The sequence below is a fragment of the Protopterus annectens genome, chromosome 1.part1 (assembly GCF_019279795.1).
Source record: "Protopterus annectens isolate FY-2018-M chromosome 1.part1, PAN1.0, whole genome shotgun sequence".
Classification (NCBI taxonomy): Eukaryota; Metazoa; Chordata; order Ceratodontiformes; family Protopteridae; genus Protopterus; species Protopterus annectens.
Genome location: NC_056726.1, coordinates 1722156095 through 1722177162, shown reverse-complemented (window position 1 = coordinate 1722177162; position 21068 = coordinate 1722156095). Strand labels below are relative to the sequence as shown.

Below are 21068 nucleotides of genomic sequence, written 5' to 3'. Positions count from 1 at the left end.
TCTAACTGAGATGCTGGACAAAGGCCTATCCTTCTCATCAGTTAAGATCCATGCCTCTGCCATTTCAGCTCATGCAATGCAGACCCACCTATTTTTTCACATCTATTGCTTAGGCAGTTCCTCAGGGGGGCCAAAAATATAACACCTCCAAGGAGAGCACCAATACCTGCATGGAACCTCAATTTTGTCTTGGAAAAACTCACACAGCCTCCTTTCGAGCCAGCCAATACAGCTGAGATAAAATTCATATCATGGAAAACCGCTCCGCACCTAGCAATAACTTCAGCAAGAAGAGTCTCAGAGTTACAGGCTTTAATGGCTGTGGAACCTTTCATTATCTTCCATCCGGACAGGGTTTCTCTAAGGACAAACCCAACATTTATGCCTAAGGTGGTGTCCAGTGTGGCTCTTAACCAAACCATTCATTTGCCTACTTTTTTTCCCAAACCCACAGAATAAAGGGGAGGGACTTCTGCATTCTTTGGACATACACAGACAGCTACGCTTCTACTTGGACAAAACTAAAGCTTTCAGAAAGACTGAACAACTTTTAGTGGCATATGCTGCAGGATCACAAGGAAAGGCTATCTCAAAGCAGACTATTTCAAAATGGATAAGACACTGCATTCGTTTCTGCTATTCACAACATGACAAGTCAGTGCCTAAGGGCATTAGACCACATTCTACCAGGGCAGCAGCCTTCCTCAGGGGAGTACCAACCAAGGATATTTTGGAGGCTGCAACTTGGACTTCAGTGCACACTTTTACTAAGCACTACCACTTACCTCTTTACTCTAAATCCAGAGCAGGCTTTGCCACTGCAGTTCTGCAGGGCCTTATAGCCACTCCTAATTCTATTTAGACACAGCCGCCCAACCTCCACTGTGGGATTCAACCCAAGTGTAATGACTGCAACAGTGAAACACGATGAACATAGTACAGTTGTGTACCTACCATAAATGTAGATGTTCGAGTGTATTCACTGTTGCAGTCCAGGTTACCCACCCACCATCCCCCTTTCTTTGCTGGGACTTATCTGTACTTCTCTATCCTATACAACCTATGTGGTGTATTTGCTTGTAGATGAAGGCATTGTTTATTTTAGTGCATGCTTTTATAAGCAATGTTTTTTTTAGCCTACCCTTTTGGGGGTACCTGACATCTGGGGCAAGAAAAACTGAAGAAAATGGCATCGGCTGCATCTTTTATACCCCCTGGCACACTGACGTCTGGGAAGAGGCGATAGTAACCGACGCCGGACCAGGACTTTGGAATTCAGGCCGACTGCGGGTAGCCTGCCAGCCTGCAATGACTGCAACAGTGAATACACTCGAACATCAACATTTATGGTAGGTACACAACTGTACTTTATTCAGGTATCTTGAAAATATTAATCTTAGAAATTAACTGGGGTATTTTTAAACCACTTAATTTAAAACAAAAACTGTTGTTTCCTTCTTGCCTTATATTATTTCTCCTCCTGCTCTCTAACAAAACATCTTCTCCAACCTTAAGCCTTGAAAAACAAACCTCTGCAGTTACTTTCTGCAAATAAAATTACTTCACCAACAACTTTTCTGGCATCTCCCCCAGGGTGTTTTCTATAGGCCCCTTTTTATTATATCAAAACCAAATTCATCAGCAGTAATTATCCTTACCGAAAAATAAAATTCATACACGTCATTTCAAAAACATCCATTATAAATGCACATTCTTTCGGTTTCATCAGTAAATGTAGTGACTTAAACCCAAGCCCAGGTTCCTTCCAATTTGTAAACCATCTTCCACCCTCTACAACTCTAAAGTTAGTCACTATAAACTTCAGAAGTATATAATAAAGTTAGATTTACATGTCTGGATAACCCACCATACCCCTGATATCCTAGCTGCAACTGAGACATGGCTTAAATCAGATATAAAAGATGATGAATTTCTTCCCTCTGATTATAATATTATCAGACTAGAAAGGATTCACAAGAAAGCAGGTGGAATAGTCCTAATTTAACTAATGCCTTTACAGTAACCCGTATACCATCCCCAAATTTGCCACTGCTGAAGTTATCATCTCATACCTAAAATTAAATAATGTAAAATACCTTATGTATCACTGTACTGTATATCCCTCCAGGAAATAACATTCCTGTACTTGTAGAAATATTATCCTGGATATCAGAAACAGTTTCAGATGAAACAGTAATCCTTTGAGATGTTAATATAGACTGGCAGAGAATTTTCTCAGACTACCCAACTTGCAGTATGGAGCTGTTTGGGATCACACAACTCATCAATACACCAGCCAGATTTAATCAAAATAATAAACCAGCAATCCATCCTAGACTGGATTCTGGTCTCCAACCCATATCATTTTCTTGTATTAGAAACCCTTGGTGATCATTTTTTGACCTTTGCTCATAGGACTGATTCACAACTTACCAAAAACCATAAATTCATAACTTCTTGCAACTTCACAAAATGTAACCAGTAGTCTTTAATCGACTAATTAAAAGTGCTGAATTGATCTAACTTAAAAACTATACCCCTTAATGAAGGTGTAAAACATTTTAATACATTTTCTCTAAACACACTCAGTAGCCTAGCCCCACAGCACAGCAAAATAATTAAAACTAACCATGCCCCTTAGCTCACTAAATCAAGCAAACACCTAATAAAAATAGAGGTAAAGCTTGGTATAGTTGGCAAACAACAAAAATAAATACTTACAAATATACAGACGTCTGAGTTACCAGGATAAAAATCAAGTTAATAGAGACAAAAAAAAAATTATACTCAAACTACAGAGAGGACAACCCCCCCCCCCCCAAATTCTGGTCTGTCATTTTCTCCCTCTTATACTCAGGCACCATAAAAATAACCCAGTCAGTGCCAAGACAGCTCCACTATACAAATAGCTACTAAGTTCAACACTTACAACATAGAATGTGTAACCAATCTTATCCTAGAACCATCTGTTACACCCCCTACTCTCCCCTTAACTCCGTAACAATGCCCCCGACCTTTCAGCTTTCATTTGACATCCCCCTCTCCACTTCACATACATCTGAGTCCTCCCTTTCCATATCCTATCCCTTCAGATTTTTATCCTGGTAACTAAACACCCTAATACCTGGTGATTTCAACTACCCTGCCATTAACTGGGAAAACTACTCCTGTACCAACACCTTTACTCAACTGTTCTTGGAATTCATAAATTCCAATGCACTAGAGCAACTAATTCATAGTCCCACCAGGGGTACCAGTATTCTAGACCTGGTCATTACCAACATGGGAGATCGATGCTCCACACCAGTGGTCACCCCCCCCTCGTTGGTCAGATCAGACCGTGCTAATCACCCTTGACATCCACATCCCACCCCACCCCACTTTAAGGAAACCTCCGTAAAAAACTTCTCCAAAGCCAACTTCATGCTTCTCAAGTCAGAAGTAACAAACTTCATGACACCCATGCAGATGGGAACTGGAAGTTCAACTGCTGAATCCTACACTCAGGTGCTGTACAAGCACATTCACTCGTGCATGGACCAAGTTATCCCAAATTAGAACCAAGACGCTGTCTCCTAAAAAAAGGAAGCCAATTTGGTGGTCCCCTGCCATAAACAAGCTGTACAACAGAAGGAAGAAACTTTTGCAGAAAAGAGGAAGAGCTCAGGATTCAAAAAACTCCCTCACCAACCTCAGTAGAAAGCTGAGATCCCTCTTCCAAAGCTAGTTACGAAAACAAAATTGCCAAAGATATAACCACAAGGCATATTCTATAACTATGTCAAGAATCTAAATGGCAATACTGAGATCTGCTCTGAGCTACAGCAGAATGGCACTAGATATACTGATCACAAGGATACTGCCAATATCCTGGCAGATAGATTCAGTGCGAACTTCACCCCCCTCTCACCCCCTAAAGGGCCCATCTCAGTACCAAAAGAATGCCAAATTCCGGTAATCATGGCCACTCGGGTAAAAACCGCACTCTCAAAGGCCAAGAGTACAGCATCCATGGGACCAGACGACATCCCGGACTGTGTGTACTTAATGAACTACAAAATGAACTGGCATCTCACCCATGTGAGACGTTTAATCATAGCCTTACCTCAGGGTTTGTGCCCACAGAGCGGCTGACAACTACAGTCATCCCAGTCCACAAGGGGGGGATCCACTTAGGAACACGGGAGCTACCGTCCCATCAGTCTGACAAGCCTGATCTGCAAGGCCATGGAATGTATTGTCATGGAACTTATAAACAAAGATATTGGCAACCTTCAAACACTGGACCCGCCCAGTTTGAGTTCGTGAAGGGCCGATCTTGCCTCCTGAACCTGATCGACTTCTTCAAATCAGTTTCCAGAGCCGTGGACGAGGGTAAGGTGGTTCACACAGCCTACTTGGGCCTCTGCAAGGCTTTTGACACTATCCCCCACTCTGGAATCATAGATAAACTTACTAAGCTAGGCATTAATCCCTACATCACTCAATGAGTTGCAAACTGGCTTACTGACAAGAACACACACTATAAAAGTAGCTGACTCCAAGTCCAGCTCCAGACAAGTGACAAGTAGTGTAGCGCAGGGTTCTGTTCTGGGACCACTCTTGTTTGGCATCTACTTCTCTGAAGTACAGACCAACACTAAGGGACTCCGACTTACAAAGTTTGCAGATGGCTGCAAGCTGGGAACCAGTACTGAATCTCCAAATGATGTGGATATACTACAAAAGGGCCTTACTGAAACAGATGCCTGGTGCTAGAGTCATGGTCTCAAGCTAAGTGCCACAAAATATATAGTTGTCCCGTTTGGGGAAAAAACACGTACCTGTGAACTACCACATAGGTGGCAGTACACTAAACACCGAAAGTGTGATAAGAGACCCAGGGACACAGGTGGACAGTGGTCTCACCTTTGATAACCCCATAGCCACAGCTGTTAGAAAATCCTTCTACGTGGCACACCTCATCACTAAGGGCTTTTCATTCAGAAAAAAGGAGGTCATTGTCCCTTTGTACTCATCCCTCATTAGACCCATTATAGAATACAATGCCCCGTTTGGTATATACCTCACAAGACATCTGCATCAACTAGAAAGGCCACAGAAATACCTCACAAAAAGAATCACAGGCCTAAAGCAGATGCCTTATGCTGACCGTCTAAAGAAACTCCAGCTATACTCTGTTGCATATCGCCTACTCAGAAGGCGATCTGTGCCTAACATACAAGGCCATATCATACCCAAAGTTGTTGGACATGCTACACTTAAAGAAATCCCAGTCCCTACGAGTCACACGCTCCAGGGATCTTAACCTTGTCATCACGATGACTAGAACATGCTGGAGGGATAGGTTCCAGACTCAGAGACTCCTCATACTCTGGAATAGGCTGCCTATACATGTCAAGCAGAACACCTCAATGGCCCTCTTCAAGAGGAACCTTGACGATTGGATGGGAGATGGGAAATTCACCTCGGGGATCACATCAGTAGTCCTGCTAGACAGGGGTCCAGGAAAGTAAATATTTGTGGGAAGCAATAGCCAGGGAATCGTTATGGCTAGGCTTGTATAGGCCCTAGGGCCGATAGCCTAGCACCTACCTATGAACCTATAAAGCTCACGTGCAGATCATTAAGCATAATTAAACGGTTATCACAAATACCTTCTCTTTGGAGGACATACACCATAACCACTCTCATATATAGTACCCCAACTCCTAATTCACATAACTATCCTTCCTTCTGTATCAAACTTCCCCAGTACTAATTGATCGATATAATCCTATTTCTCAGTCTTCAAAATGCTCACCTTCATAATCCTCCTTGAATATTACTGCCTTTCCCTGATTCTAAACATTGAGATTGGGGATTGGTGTAATGGTTAAGGTGTTTGTCTCAGACACAAGGTACAGGGTTTGATTCTTACCTTTGAGGGATATTGGCTAAACTTAAAATGGCCCACGAGGGAAGCTAGCCTAGTACTTACATATGAAACCATCCCTATTAGCAGTATAAGAAATGTTACTTAAACTCAAATATTGTGCTATATCCGCAGATAGTCTGTACCAAAATACCTAAAACATTAAGCAGAGGCCTACTCAGTTAGCATCCTCATTTATAGATCTGTTTCTGAGCCCTGTGTCCATAATGTATGGAGAAGGTCCTACATTATCCCATTACATAAAGGAGGCAGTTCCAGTGACATTTCTATATTTCATCTATTAGCATTCTTGTCTCCCCTGTCAAAAAATGCTAGAAAAATGTATTCATAAACAACTTCTGAGCTATCTCTTACAAAATGAAATACTTACCGATACTCATCACGGCTTTTGGCTGGCTTGTAGTACAACATCTGCCTTAGTATCCTTTACAAACATTGTCAATAAAGCTAGAGATTCCGGCAAATTTGTTTCTTCGGTATTCCTAGACCTGTCACAAACCTTTGACATTGTCTGTCATTCAAAAGTCCTTAATCAGTTTTCCATCCTCTCTTTTTCATCTCCTTCAGTTCAGTGGTTTTCCAGCTACCTGTCAAACAATCAATTAAATGGCAAGGCTGCATCTCTCTATGCCTCCTAAGTACTACAGATATGCTTGAAGGATCCATCCTTGGACCTACTCTCTTTTAACATTTTTAGAAATCTTTATAGTTACTTATGTTAAGGTTCCTTAGCAGAATATGCAGTTAACTCCACATTCATCTGTCTAAAACCTTCATAACATATTTACAACAGACAACTCAACAAGCATTTAGTTTGGTTGAAACTTGGATTCAAAGATAAACACTTCCTCCCAGTACATAAACCAAACAAAATCCTGAGGCTGAAGCCTATGTTCTTACTCATAAGCAAAATGTTGGAACTCCCTACCCCTTATAGTTAAAAATATCTCTAACATAACCTCCTTCAAATACACTCTAAAATAATTCTTATACAAATCCTGTATCTGCTCCTGTCCTAGTCCATGTTGATCTTCAGAGCCATTTATTCTCATCCTTCTTATCTCCTCCATTTCTCTTGTAGATTAACCCTTACTGAATTGTTTTTGTTGTTGCTCTTTGCTCTTTCTCTGTTGTAATGTCACTTTAGATGATCTCCAAGCAGTGTTGATGCATATTTTAGATTGCCTTGCTAAGGATTACTATATTTTGTCTTTCCAATTTTGATATTTGTTATATTGTTATTTTTATTTGTACTTATTTTGGTAAAACTCAGTACTTTAATGATGTTTTTTTTGTGTTGTATTGCCATGCTTCTTTTTTGACAATTTTTTTTGTAATGTTGAAGCTTTTTTCTCTTGGACCCTCCACTAAAAATGAGCAAATAAGTTCAGTCAGACTTTCCCAGTAAACAAATGTCGGTAAAATAAATAAAAATTGTAGCTGTTATTTCTGCTTAGCTTAACAAATCTAAATCCGATCAAACACAGATTGTAACATAACTTCTAAAGTGCTTTATCTGTATAAAAATGAGATTTTCACAATTTAAATGGGATATTGAAAATATCAAAATGATTTTCTAATTGAAATTCGAGGTGCATCCACTGTTTTGCTTTGTAGCTAAGAGCACGGTCAGGCACTTTATAAGTAAGCATCCTGGTATAGGTCCCTGAAATTTTCATTAGAATATGTGAGACTCTCTTGGAGAAGCAGTGTTTCATATACAGGAACTAAAAGACAAACATCAGCCAGTAATAGGGGGCACACACTGCTTGATATTATCAGCAAAGATGTTGCGCTGTTGATCAGGGAGGGGTTGAAGACAGACTGCCTTTGGGGCTGGTACTCCTCCCCAGTTAGGATAAATGAAGGAAAGGGAAGGCTGCTTTTTGTTGGCCAATTCCGGTCTATTGTCTAAAGCTAGGTATGCCACCATGTAGGTGTTGTTGGCTTCTACCCTTCAGAAGAAGGTAAAGATGCATTGCTTGATGACGGTGCATTATTACTTGACCATACATCTTCTCTAACTGGCATTTAAAATCCTCTATATATCTTTCTCTGTGATGTACTGCTGCATAAACCCACATGAGCTCCTTCTCAATGGACATCAGATAGACATTGGATGGCACTCTCATGCCAGGTAGGGATGCTGTTCCACTAAATAGAGACAGTCTGTTAACTATAGTATTAGAACCATAAGAATATGGCTGTCATCTAGAAGAGCATTTATGGATGATATAGAGTCAAAATAACTATATGCATGACAGAAAAACATCTTTTAAACTTTATTTTGCATTTTTGTATAATTGCTTTTGATTTACTGCTTGATGAACTTATTTTTTTTTTCGGCTTTCTACAGGTTTTAACCAGATTTTTGTGCTCTTCTTCTCCCGTACTGTACTGGTTCTGTGCTCACCTCCTTCAGAAAGAACCTTTACTCGATGAATATAGCTGTAAGCTTTCATCCTGTACTACTAGACTGCAAGCTGATGATACTTCATCCACTTCTGCAATTTCCCTGATTGACAGATCTTGGAAAAATGCCATGAGTAACTCCATCACAGAATTGTTCCTGAATTGGAAAAAGTGTACCTCCACCACCAGGTGCATTTTGGGCTACTTCCTCTCCTACTGGATGCTTGGACTCCTTTTGCACTGTAATTTCTTGCCTTGGACGTGAATCCAGCTTGTTGTAATAGTTTTGTTGCTGTGCAGTGGCCAGTGAATGATTTCCAATAATGTCCTGTGTTAGTGACTTGCTAAATGCCCAAGGCAGGAAAATGGTTAAAATAAAACATAGTTCCCCTATCCTTGCTTAGGACATAACTTTGTTACCACCTGCTGGAACTTTGCATTCTTTTATGCCATTTGAAAGACTAGTATGCAATGAACAGAAAAGTCAGCTGCTTAGAAGAATACATTACAGTTCAGATAATCTGCTTGTTTTATGTAGTTTATAATTTTCAGCAGACAAAACAGAATGCATGCATAAACTTAATATCGCTGTATTTGATGTGCTATGATGGACTTTCAGATTGTGTTTTGTTAGCTTAGAGCACAGCGTTGGCATGGTTGAGCATTTGCTGTGCACTGCACTGCTTATGGAATGCTGTGCTTTGTGCTACAGCCTGTTATACTGGGGACACATATTGTGGAGGGGGCGATGATCAAGTCCGTAGACAAAGGATTTGAATCCGTGTTTTCTTAGTTGTCTGTGGGTGAGAACTGCAGCAAATCCCATCCTAAAGAGAAAAAAATGACATCCAAAGCGCAAATTAAATTAATTTCAAAAACGCAAACACACTGCTTTTGTGAGCAGTTTGCACTAAAAATACAAAAAAAAAAAAAAATAGCACATGGTTTGTGGTAGTGTTAAAGAAAGGATTTTTCTAAGGTAAGGTACAGGATAAGGGTTCTCACACATTAGTATGCCCCCCCCCCCCAGCACAACCTTACTAATGCGTGTTAACCCTAACCCTGCACTTTACCTTAAAAAAAGTTTTCTGCATTACTACCACTACACAACACGCTGACACACACCAACAAATATGCACAACACTAAAGCTATCCTCTTACCTAACCCTTACTCTAAGCCATCTGACAGCACTTTTGTAAGCATTGTTCCACCCTAAGTACCATCCCACTTACCTCTGTCTGCATTCTAACCTGTATACAATCTGATACTGAACAATATTCTGAACTGTGCTTGTGTGTGTGTGTGTGTGTGTGTGTGTGTGTGTCTGTATATACACACACACATATATGTATATTATGTGTGTATATATATATATATATATATATATATATATATATGTGTGTATGTGTGTATATATGTGTGTGTGTGTGTGTGTGTGTATATACATATATATATATATATATATATATATATATATATATATACACATATATATATATATATATATATATATATATACATATATATATATATATATACACATATATATATATATATATATGTTTGTGTCTTTCGGCTTTTCCCTGTTAGGGGTCGCTACAGCGGAACTCTGGTCCGCTAATGATTGGCAGTTGATTTTTACGTACCAGTACGCCCATTCACACATGTCTCCATGCAGAAGATGCTCTAGCTGAGAATCGAACCAGACAGCGTCTTACTGTGAGGTGAGAACGCTACCGCAGCACCACTTGATAAAAAAACAAATGGTCAACAGGTGTGCAAGATCAGCAATCTCCGGGTTGGGGAATATGCCCCTTCTGCAAGGATTGTACAATGTCATTTTTAGTATATATAATTAAGAGTGGTGTGTGGGTACAGGGGGACTTGTCCCCAAAAGAAAACACTGTTTGAGAGTTTGCATATACAGAGGTTTTGTTTGAAAATTGCGCAATGTGCTCTCGGCATTACAAATGTCTTTTTTTTTTCTTGTCAACATTTGGGGGGTTGGTATATTTAAGTATGCCATATAAATGTGTGTGCGTATACATGTATATTGCTTGCCCTCCTGCACCACCTTATTAATGCTTGTTAACCGAAATCATAACACTGCACCTTACCATATAAAAAAAATTCTGTAATAATACAGCTACACTAGACAGGTTGAGATGCATTGATGACAAAACATGGTCGACATCTGTGCATGATAGATAATCCTTGAGGTTAGGAATGTGTCCCTTCTCCGGAGATTGTGCATTTTGATGTTAGTATATATAATTAGGAAGTTTCGTTCAGTGCATTTGCGACGAGCTGTCAGTGTTGCAAATGTCGATTTTTTTTTTTTTTTTTTCATGTTGACATTGTCATGATCGACATTTAGGAGTTTTAATATATTTAACTACATTATATATATATATGTGCCTGTGTATTGCTTAACCCCCCCCCCCCCACCACCACTGTACATTTATTTCAGTAGTTCATTAACTCCAGAGTTTGGAATAACTTTATGCATATATGTTTGTAATGGGCTATATAATATATATAATGTTATTAGACTGTGTTTGCCCTTTTCAGGTTTTTACCTTCCTCTCTCCAAAGGTATGGGCAGCACAGAGAATGGAAGATAGTAAACATATACAGAGAAATTTACAGAATTTCTAGATACTTACTGCTGATTGTAAGGCTTAAAATATATAAATAAAAATCAAATTTGTGACCATCAGTATTCTGTTATTTTGCAGTTTGTGTATTTATGTACCTAAAATTGCAGTATGGAGGTACTTGACAAGTGAAGACAATAGATGTGGTTTGGGGGAAGAATAGCTAAGAAAAAGCTCTGTAATACAAAAAAATTTAAAAAAATAAAAAAATAAAATAGAAGTGTTGAAGAAATTATATTATATTATATTATATTATTATTATTATATTATAATAATATATAATAATAATAATATAATATAAGAAAAAGCTCTGTAATACAAAAAAATTTAAAAAAATAAAAAAATAAAATAGAAGTGTTGAAGAAATGTATTTGGCTGTAGTAGCCAGCTATCGCCTTTCAGGGAAGAGACATTGGTTGGTTGATGGTATATATTATATTATATTATATTATATTATATTATATTATATTATATTATATTATAAAACTTGAAATTGTGATTAATATATTTCCTCACAAACTAAAAACATACCTAACATCCAACTGCTGCTGCTCTTCATTTCACTTTACCATCTGTAGTATATTTATTACAAAAGTATTCACATTAACTTCACCGCTTCTCAATCTAACTCGTTCTATATACTACGATTTGTAATGTCTTCATACAAAACCTCTTCTCTGTTCACTCTTTATCTTATTAACCTTTTTTTCGTACTATCCTCTTGCCTCTGTTCTCCAGCGTTCTACTAACCTCCTTCACTTTCTTTATCAGAAACACCGCAGATGTAATTAAGATAAACTTTGTGCTTCACTTGTTCTGAAGCCTAATTCAGGAAACAGTTTTTCTTTTTACATGCAGTATGTAAATTGTATTACATTCTCAACTGTATAGTGTCAGTCCTTCTTTGCAGTTATATTTTATAACTCATGAATAAATTGACTGCATATGCAGTTGTCTGGTCACTGTGCCCCCCGGCAAACTCTAATGTTGGTTGGTATAATGGTTAAGATTTTTACCTCATAGACACAAGGTACAGGGTTTGACTCTCATCTTTGAAATGGAAACTGTCTAGGCTTAAAAATGTCCCACAATGGCAGCTAGCTCTAGTACTTGAGTATATAAACCTTGTAATAATAGTGTGGTAGGTTGGCATAATGGTTATTGTGGTTGCCTTACAGACACAAGGTGCAGGGTTTGATTCTCACGTGGGATAAGTAGCTAGACTTAAAATGGTTCATAAGGGCCGTTAGCCTAGTACTAATCTATGAACCTATATCAGTTCCAGCAGAAACTACATGTCAGCATAAAGCATGTACTTCAAAGAAACTCCTCTTTAATGGCTTTGGGTAATATATATTCAGCAACTTTTGAGATTATTTAATCTGGAAATTTCAAGATTGCGTCAAACTTTGTCTAATGTGTCTTAATTCTGTGTGTGTGTGTGTTTGTATACATATATATATATATATATATATATATATATATATATATACACATACATACATATGTGTGTGTATGTGCGTGTACACACACACATACACACACACACACATATGGAATTACCTAATGTGACACGAAACATCATAATATCGACAGGAAAAAATATGTAAAAGGAAAAAATAAATCTAAATCGAAAAAACATCTAAACAAAAATATTGATAAAATTGAAGTTATACTAGAAAAAGGTGTATGCCCTTTTCCCACTGTATTTTGCTTAGATGTTTTGATAGATCAAGGGCTGTATGTGAAGAATTGTGATTCCTGGAGTTGGATGGCCCATTTATGGCCTTTTGTAGATGTGCCTTGACAAAAGATAGAGAAAGACTTTGTGTAAGTGGAAAAAAAAGGTGTAGCTGAGGCTCCCCAGTTGTGAACTAAAATATACAGCAATGAAGGGCTGTGATAGTTTGTATGGAATGAAATAGGTGGAGTTACCACTAAGGACTGACAGGCTTGATATAAAATGTTGTATAAATAGTGTACTTGCTTGTGAAATCAACTGTGTAAAGCAAAGATGATCATTTTCATTTCAACCTTGAAATAAACCTGTTTTTACCTATTTTATACATAGTTCTGCCTCTAGTGTGTTTTAAGAGTTTACTTTCTTTTGTGTGTTTACATAATTTTGATGTGTAAATATCCTTGCTTTGTTTACAATAGCAATGGCAGGCAGTCCTCTTAAGGGGGTTAGTATTGTCTTATTGTTAAGAGAAAAAGTTTTAACACATTATTATTATTATTTGTCTCTTTCTCCCGTCTAGCAAAATGAATATGCTATTTGCTGAAGTGTTGGTAAGAAAAGGTCATTGAACCATGTTTATTAAAGATGGGCTTTATCTATGATAGATGTAGTTTGCTTATGAACTTGAATAACACCTGTTTTCTATACTTCTGAATAAGAGTTAATTTATTGAGGCAGGCTCTGGAAAATTCCAGCTACCACTGTGGTTTTGAGGTAAAGCATTCTTTTCTGAGCTAAATTGTGATCCTAGATGTTTTTCATGGCCAACTGTCAACTGTTAGAAATGTAACAAAAGCTATTTTGGCTAGTAACAGGAAAGTATAAAAGTTGATGTCAGTAACCAAGCTGATCAGATTGAGATCATCTTGGCCAACATGCTGCTGTAATCTGGTTAGCTGCAAATAAAGAAGTTTTTCATCACCTGAGGCAGATGTGACTCGCTTGAATTTTTTCTACTGACATTTTGGTCCTTCAGACCGGAAACCTCTACGAAGATACGGATCAGACCGAGAGAGAGACCGAAAAACCTGCGCAGGTGAGGGTTTCTCATAAGATTCCCTCGACGGAAAGCCCTCAGACTGATTTGTCGTTGGAAAGAGGCCGGCCGCTCTCTGATCCCTATCTGAGGGACAGTTTCCGAACCAAAAGGGGAAACGGATTCTCATCTGGTTCAGGTAGGATGAAAAACAATTTTCTTTTAATTTAATTTAACCTTGTCGACAGGGGTTTTATTTTTAGTTAAGGGTGGGTAGGAATAATTGTTAAGATTATTTTGTTAGGATTACTTGTTATTTTGTTAGGATTACTTGTTATTTTGTTAGGATTACCTGTTATTTTGTTAGGATTACCTGTTATTTTGTTAGGATCCCCATTAAGATAGCCCCATTTTGTAATAAGCCCTGTAAAAATAATTTTGATGCAGTCTTAAAATATACAGTCCTAAAATAAGAAATCTAGGAAAACATAGTATCTGAAGTAGGATGTTCATTTGTCAGCAACCTGTGGGTTACGGATCCGATATCGGATCCGAGCCAGCAACTTGTTAATGGATCCGAGCTCCTAGCTCCTCCCTTCACCCATAATCCCCTGCTAACCCTCCATGACCCCAGATCTAGTTTGCAGCGCTTGTGATGGCTGGATCCTTTTTGAGCTCTTCAGATAAGTGAGGAAAAAGTTACCTTTTTCTAAGTACTTTTCGTCAGGAATTTCATTTTTAGTTTAAATTAATACTTTTAAGTGTGTCTGAGTTAGGTTCCTTATTTTTTAATTAGTACCCTCCCTTCGCTGGTCGCTAGTGTGTGAGTGTTTGTTGCGTGTCTTTTGGGGCCTGTGTGTAGTTGTTTTTCTTTGTTTTAGTTTAAAAAAAAAAAAAAAAAAAAGGAATGGCTGAGGCCCCAAAAGCCATATTTTCTAAATGTACCGGGTGTGGCCATAAGCTCTCCCCGGCTGATGGCCACACTCGGTGTCGGTGCCTTGGGGTTGAACACCTCACCTTGGGCTGTACTATCTGTGCAGCGTTCAACCCCAGGGCACTGAAAGAACGGAGGTCGAAGCTGGTCTTGGCGGGACTTCTACCCCCGGATTCAGCTTCGGCTTCCGCTACCTCTGCTGCTCCCGTGGCTCCACCACAGCCTGTGGTGGCTGCCACTCCTGCCCCCCTGCCTCCGACTGGGACTCAAACTCCCGCTAAAGTGTCAGAGGACAGGGAGGCCAGGAGGGAGAAACGGAGGGAGAAGCACCACAAGCGGCGGGCCGAGACCTCCGTTTCGGCCCCACCAGCTAAGCGAGCTTCTCCCTCCACTGCTTCTAGGTCTCCGCCTCCTCCTTGGCTCCGATCCCCTTCTTTCTTCCCGGGGCCCGAGGAGGAGGAGACCCGATCTTCGTCGAGGTCATCGAGGCGGCATTCCAGGCCTGCCTCGGTGGCCTCCTCGAGATCTACCTTCAGTTTATCAGATGCAGACTTGGACCGGATGATGCAAAGGTTCATCCAGGCCCAGCTGCAGATGGGAGTGCTCTTGCCTCCCCCCCCCTCAGGGGGGGAGCTCGACACCTTTTTTTCCACCCAATTGCTCCTTCTCCGTCCCGCTACCCGGGTTCGGAGCGCTCGGAGCCGAGCAGTCTTGGATCCGGGGGTGGGTCGGTGCTGACAGTACTTGGTACTTCGGATCCGACCCTGCCCTTGAGCCTGTCTGATCCGACTCTCGGAGCCGTGGTCCGAGCTTCGAATCCGGGGGATTCAGTGTGCCTTCGGCTCTGTCCAGGTCGGAGCACACTGGTCCCTCTGATCCGACGGTCTCGGCTCCGGCTCCGATCCCTTCATCGGATCCGAGTTGGAGCCGACTTTCGGATCCATTGGAGAGTGGCTCTCCCTCGGCATTCGATCTTGTGGAGAGGGCTCTGTTGAGAGCATCCGGACCCCCGGTCCTTGCATCGACTCCTCCCTGCACTCCCTCTCTGCTGGGCCAGGCTTCCATCACCCGGCCAAAGGGATAGCCTGCTTCGATGTCACAGATAGTTCCATTGGAACAAGATGTTGCTGGCAAGGCCTCCTCTGACAGTCCCCTCGAGGAAGCTCCCTGCAAGCATAAGTGCAAAAGGAGGCACGTGGACTCCCCTGAGTCCTTAACCGAGGACACGGACTTGGAGGAAGGGGAAGGCTTCCCAAGATCGCCCCCTGAGGATGTCTCCTTTGGAGACATCATGGAGATGCTGAGAATCAGAGGTGGGTGGTCTGCCCCTAAGTCTTCCTCTGACGAGTTCGTGTTTCTGGAGGCATTCGAGGCAGGCCCGTCTACCTCCTGGGTGTCCCCTCCAGCCGACCCCCTGGTGGACCTCATTACCACCAGGGCGTGGAAGGATCCGGACACCGTGGAGCCAATACCGAAGCAACCGGATAGGATTCTTAGCCCCCCCTCAGACCGGTCACATTGGAGTAAGGGCCCCCCTGTAGATGCCATGTTGACGGCGGCAGCCACAAAGAGGGAATTGGCTCAGGAGAGTCCCTCAGTCCAGCCACCGAGCAAAGAGTCCCGCTTGATGGATCGCTTAGGGAAGCGAGTCCTTAGTTCAGCGACCTGCTCAGTAAGGTCTTTGAACTATATGGCACATGTCATCAGGATGCAGCGGGATCTTATCAAAGAATACGCTGCATCCCCCCCTGAGTCCATGTCGGAGGAGGATAAACAATTGTACTCCACCCGAATGGCCACTCTGAGATCTATTTCAAACACCTCTATGCGGCTGTTGTCCCACTCCACAGAGGGAGCCGCTAGGGCTAGCGGAGCAGGCCTAGTCATGTGACGTCAGGCCTGGCTCCGTCATTGTGACTTTACAGAGCCCTTTAAAGCGTCCTTCGCGAACGCCCCCCTTGATGGTTCTGCCCTATTTGGCAAAACAGCTCGCGAGATGCTTGTCCAGAGTGAGAAGGACGGGAAGACGTTGTCTGCCATCGGAGTCCGCTTCTCTGCTCCCCAGCAGTCCTTTTCAAGGAACCAAAAGGGTCAGAAGAAGATGTGGTTCCGGAAATCACAATATTCCCAACCAGCTCCGGACAACCACCACGTTGTGAAAGAGGTGGACAGGGAGGACGTCGCCCCAGTGGCAGAGGGGCTCCGAGAAACTTTGGGTCCAGAGAACCTTTCTCTGAGCGGCCCGCTCAGCTGCCTTGATGGGTTGCCCGGCTGCTCCACTCTGGAGGCAGTCGGGGGACGTTTTTCGAAACATCTAGTGGCATGGGAGTCCATTACAACAGACCGCTGGGTGCTTCGCATCATATCCAGAGGGTGCAAAATACCAATACTTCATGTCCCCCAATCCAAGAACCTCCCCGATGTACCACCCGATCAGAGGGAGGCCGCAGCCGCAGAAATACAGCAGCTGCTAAGAAAAAGAGCCATCCAGCCCATCCCCCAAGACCAGCTCGGATTAGGGTTCTACTCCAGGTTCTTTTTGGTGCCAAAAAAAGACGGGGGGTCTGAGACCCATCCTAGACCTTTCCCGCTTGAACCTGTCAGTAACCAAGGAAAAATTCCGAATGGTCACTCTTCAATCTATCCTCCCCCTTTTGAGGGGGATCGATTGGATGTGCTCTATAGACCTCAGGGATGCGTATTACCACATCTTAATGGACAAACGATCCAGGAGGTTCCTTTGCTTCCGGCTGGGAGCCAGTCACTACCAGTTCAGGGTCCTTCCCTTTGGCCTCACCACAGCCCCCAGGGTGTTCACCAAAGTGTTAGCAGTGATTGCGGCCCACCTGAGACTCCAGGGAATTCAGGTCTTCCCGTACCTGGACGACTGGCTCCTGACCGCACCAACAAGGCATCTACTTTGCTCAGCCAGAGACTTCTTTCTCCATCTAGCCCCACAACTAGGCATTACTATCAATGTCGGCAAATCTCTACTGGCTCCAACACAGATCATAGAATTCATAGGTGCCAGAATAGACACCAGAGATTTGCGAGCCTTCCTAACTGCCGAGAGAATCAGAAACCTACAACTTCATGTGCGGGCTATCCTTCATTCAGAGGCTTCACCAGCGGAATTGATCCTGAGGGCACTAGGCTCCATGGCGGTAGCGATTACACTCCTTCCATGCGCCCGTTTGAACATGCGAGTCCTGCAATGGACTCTGTTAGTGCAATGGTCCTTCCTATCCCTTCCTCTCCACCATCCCATTGCTATCAGCAAGGCTTTCAGAAGGGCGCTACTATGGTGGCTCCAAGCATCGAACTTTCATATGGGCCGTCCCTTCTGCACCTCTCCCCCTATCGCCACGGTGACCACGGACGCTTCCCGCCTTGGGTGGGGGGGGGCATTATTCAGGCAGGACTGTCCAAGGCACGTGGAACGATACAAAGACCTCCCTGCATATCAACGTTCTGGAGATGAGAGCGGTGCTGTTGGCGTTGCAAGCACTTCAGAGCTTCCTCCCCGCAGGAACGATTGCAATTCACTCGGACATGTCAGTGGTCTGGTATATCAACAAACAGGGGGGAACCAGATCTTATCCTCTATGCCGCAAAGCCATGAGAGTGTGGGAATGGGCGATCCCCACCAACCGCTTTCTGATTGCAACGCACATCCCGGGGAGGACCAACATCCTAGCGGACAAGCTCAGCCGCACCCTTCTTACCCCTTATAAGTGGTCTCTCAATCCTCTGGTAGCGAAGCAGATATTCGCAACATGGGGGCAACCCTGCTGCGATCCTTTTGCATCTCCATCAAACGCCAAATGCGACAATTTCTTCGCTCTAATCCCCCCACCAGGGGAATCTCCAAGAGACTCTCTGGTGCATGCTTGGCCACCCGGTCTACTCTATGCCTATCCTCCTCTTCCAATGATGATGCAACTCTTACAGAAAGCCTCGCGGTTGGGGAGCAAGATGATTCTCATTGCCCCATTCTGGCCTCTACAAATTTGGTTCCCTTACCTGTGGTCTCACCTTGTGAATCAACCTTGGATTCTAGATCCCATTCCGGATCTCATCTCCCATCCGTTGGACTTGCCAACTCCAAACCTGGACAATCTGAAACTGACAGCTTGGTTACTCCAGTTCCACTCCTAGTTAGGACTCCCGGTATCTCTTCACCAGTCAAAGCCATCCTCGTGGCAGCGCATAAGCCCTCCACCAGGAAAGTGTATCTCAGTAAATGGAAACGTTTTTCCATCTGGGCGGAGCGCCATGATCTAGATCCCTTTACGGCTCCTCTTCCATCCATTTTAGACTTCCTAACTGAACTCTTTCAGGAAGGCGCTAGTTGTTCAACTGTCAAAGTGCAATTGGCAGCCATTTCTCATTATCATGTGGGACATGATACAGGGCCCTTGATGTCAGCCAAATTGTGTAAAACCTTTCTCAAGGGTACCTTTTTACTTAGACCCCCTGTAAAAGAAGCCATACCACCATGGGATCTTACTTTAGTTCTTCAAGCCTTGACTGCTCCACCCTTTGAACCCGCTGCTTCAGTGGATCTCAAATTCTTGTCATGGAAAACAGAGTTCCTTGTAGCCATTACTTCAGCGAAAAGAGTGTCGGAACTTCAGGCTCTTTCTGTGAAGCCTGCATACCTGATTTTTCACCCTGATAGAGTGTACCTCAGGATCAATCCCTCCTTTCTTCCCAAGATAGCGTCAGAAACCAACATAAACCAATCCATAAATTTACCGGTTTTCTTCCCTAAATATCAAAATAAGGGTGAATACAAGCTGCACTCATTGGATGTTCATAGGCAGTTTCGTTTTTAAACTCATAGGACAGCTGGCCATAGACAATCTGACCAGCTGTTCGTTTCCTTTGCCAAATTTAACTTAGGGAAAGCTATCTCTAAAGTATCTTTATCTCGCTGGATTTCCCAATGTATCCTACTGGCTTATCAAGCCTCGGGTAGACCCGCACCAGAAGGAGTTCGTGCTCATTTCACCCGCTCCATTTCTACTTCTGCGGCTTTCAAGTCTAGAGTTCCTTTGGATGATATTTGTTCTGCAGCCACTTGGGCTTCATCTCATACCTTTATCAACCACTACAAGCTAGACCTGCTTTCTAGAGGGAGAGCATCCTTTGGCTGTGCGGTGCTTCGTAATATCCTTCCATGATGGCCATCCAGGGTGCAGGTAGCTGGGGACTTTGTCTCACAGGTTGCTGACAAATGAACATCCTACTTCAGATTTAGAAGTTATGTACTCACCATAACGTTCCATCCGAGTAGGTAGTTCATTTGTCTGCAACCACCCCCCCCCCTCCTTCCCCCTGACCTTCTTTGGATCTATTAGTTGTTAGATATCCTTTGTTGGATATATATTGAGAGGCAAACTCGATCTGAGGTCATGGAGGGTTAGCAGGGGATTATGGGTGAAGGGAGGAGCTAGGAGCTTGGATCCATTAGCTTGAAACAAGTTGCCGGTTCAGATCCGATATCGGATCCGTAACCCACAGGTTGCAGACAAATGAACTACCTACTCAGATGGAACGTTATGGTGAGTACATAAATTCTAATTCAAGTTGCTGCAAGTGTGAGAGTGATGCCTGTTTAAATGTTGATGCTAAGTATATGAAAAGTTTAAACAAAAATAATGTTAAATTTTTGAGAAGTGGAAGTTGAAATATGATTTTGATGGTACACTGAATAAGAATGCCTGTGCAAAATTGGTTAGAGATTTGAAAAGAGATGCAGGAACTAGAACTAAAAAGCAGAGACAATTGGGATTTCCCCAAGCACAAAAATGGTTAGAAGAAGCAAATAAACAAGCTATAAAAGAAAAACAGTGTCAGGAAAAAGAGAAAATAAATCAAACGGGATCACTGGTGCCAAGTGGAAAAGTAGCTTTATTTTTAGATAAGGAGGATGAGCACACAGTTTGTGCAGTACAAAGGCAGGCAACCGCCCCACCGTATGGTGAAATTGCTGCTGCCATACCGGGGGAACCTCCTCAATATCAGTCTGTTTATGTGGGATCTGTAAAGCAGGGTGGGTTATTAGCTGCTCAAGGAAATGTTGTGACCCCTCCAATTTACCCACAAATTCCCGTAGTACCTAAGGTTGCTTTGCAACAGGTAGACCAACCTATGCAGTTAAGATCAGGACCAGCAGGGCAAGGACGTTGGGCTATTAAACTTTCTGACCATTCAGAAGCTCTTCCCTTAATACAAGTTGCAAACCCACAAGCAGGAGATGTTGGACAAGAACAAACTATTTTAGTTTATCGTCCCTGGGCTAGAGAGGATATAAAACGAGCTACAGATGGTATTCCTCATCCCAAGGTTAATTTTCAAAAGTTTTCTGAGGACATAGTTGGTATGCATTTAAGTTATCATCTAAATG

General features: G+C 42.3%; 1 protein-coding gene across 2 annotated transcripts in view; it reads left to right on the top strand.

The window, feature by feature from the left end:
* The window catches only part of PIGV (phosphatidylinositol glycan anchor biosynthesis class V), a 219285-nt gene extending 209590 nt beyond the window's left edge, over positions 1–9695 (top strand). For both annotated transcript variants that reach the window (XM_044084127.1, XM_044084121.1), the window contains exon 3: positions 8292–9695. In XM_044084127.1, the coding sequence (XP_043940062.1) occupies positions 8292–8612 (321 nt within the window). In that variant the 3' untranslated portion in view covers positions 8613–9695. The remainder of the gene's footprint in view (positions 1–8291) is intronic.
* Positions 9696–21068: the final 11373 nt, after the last annotated feature.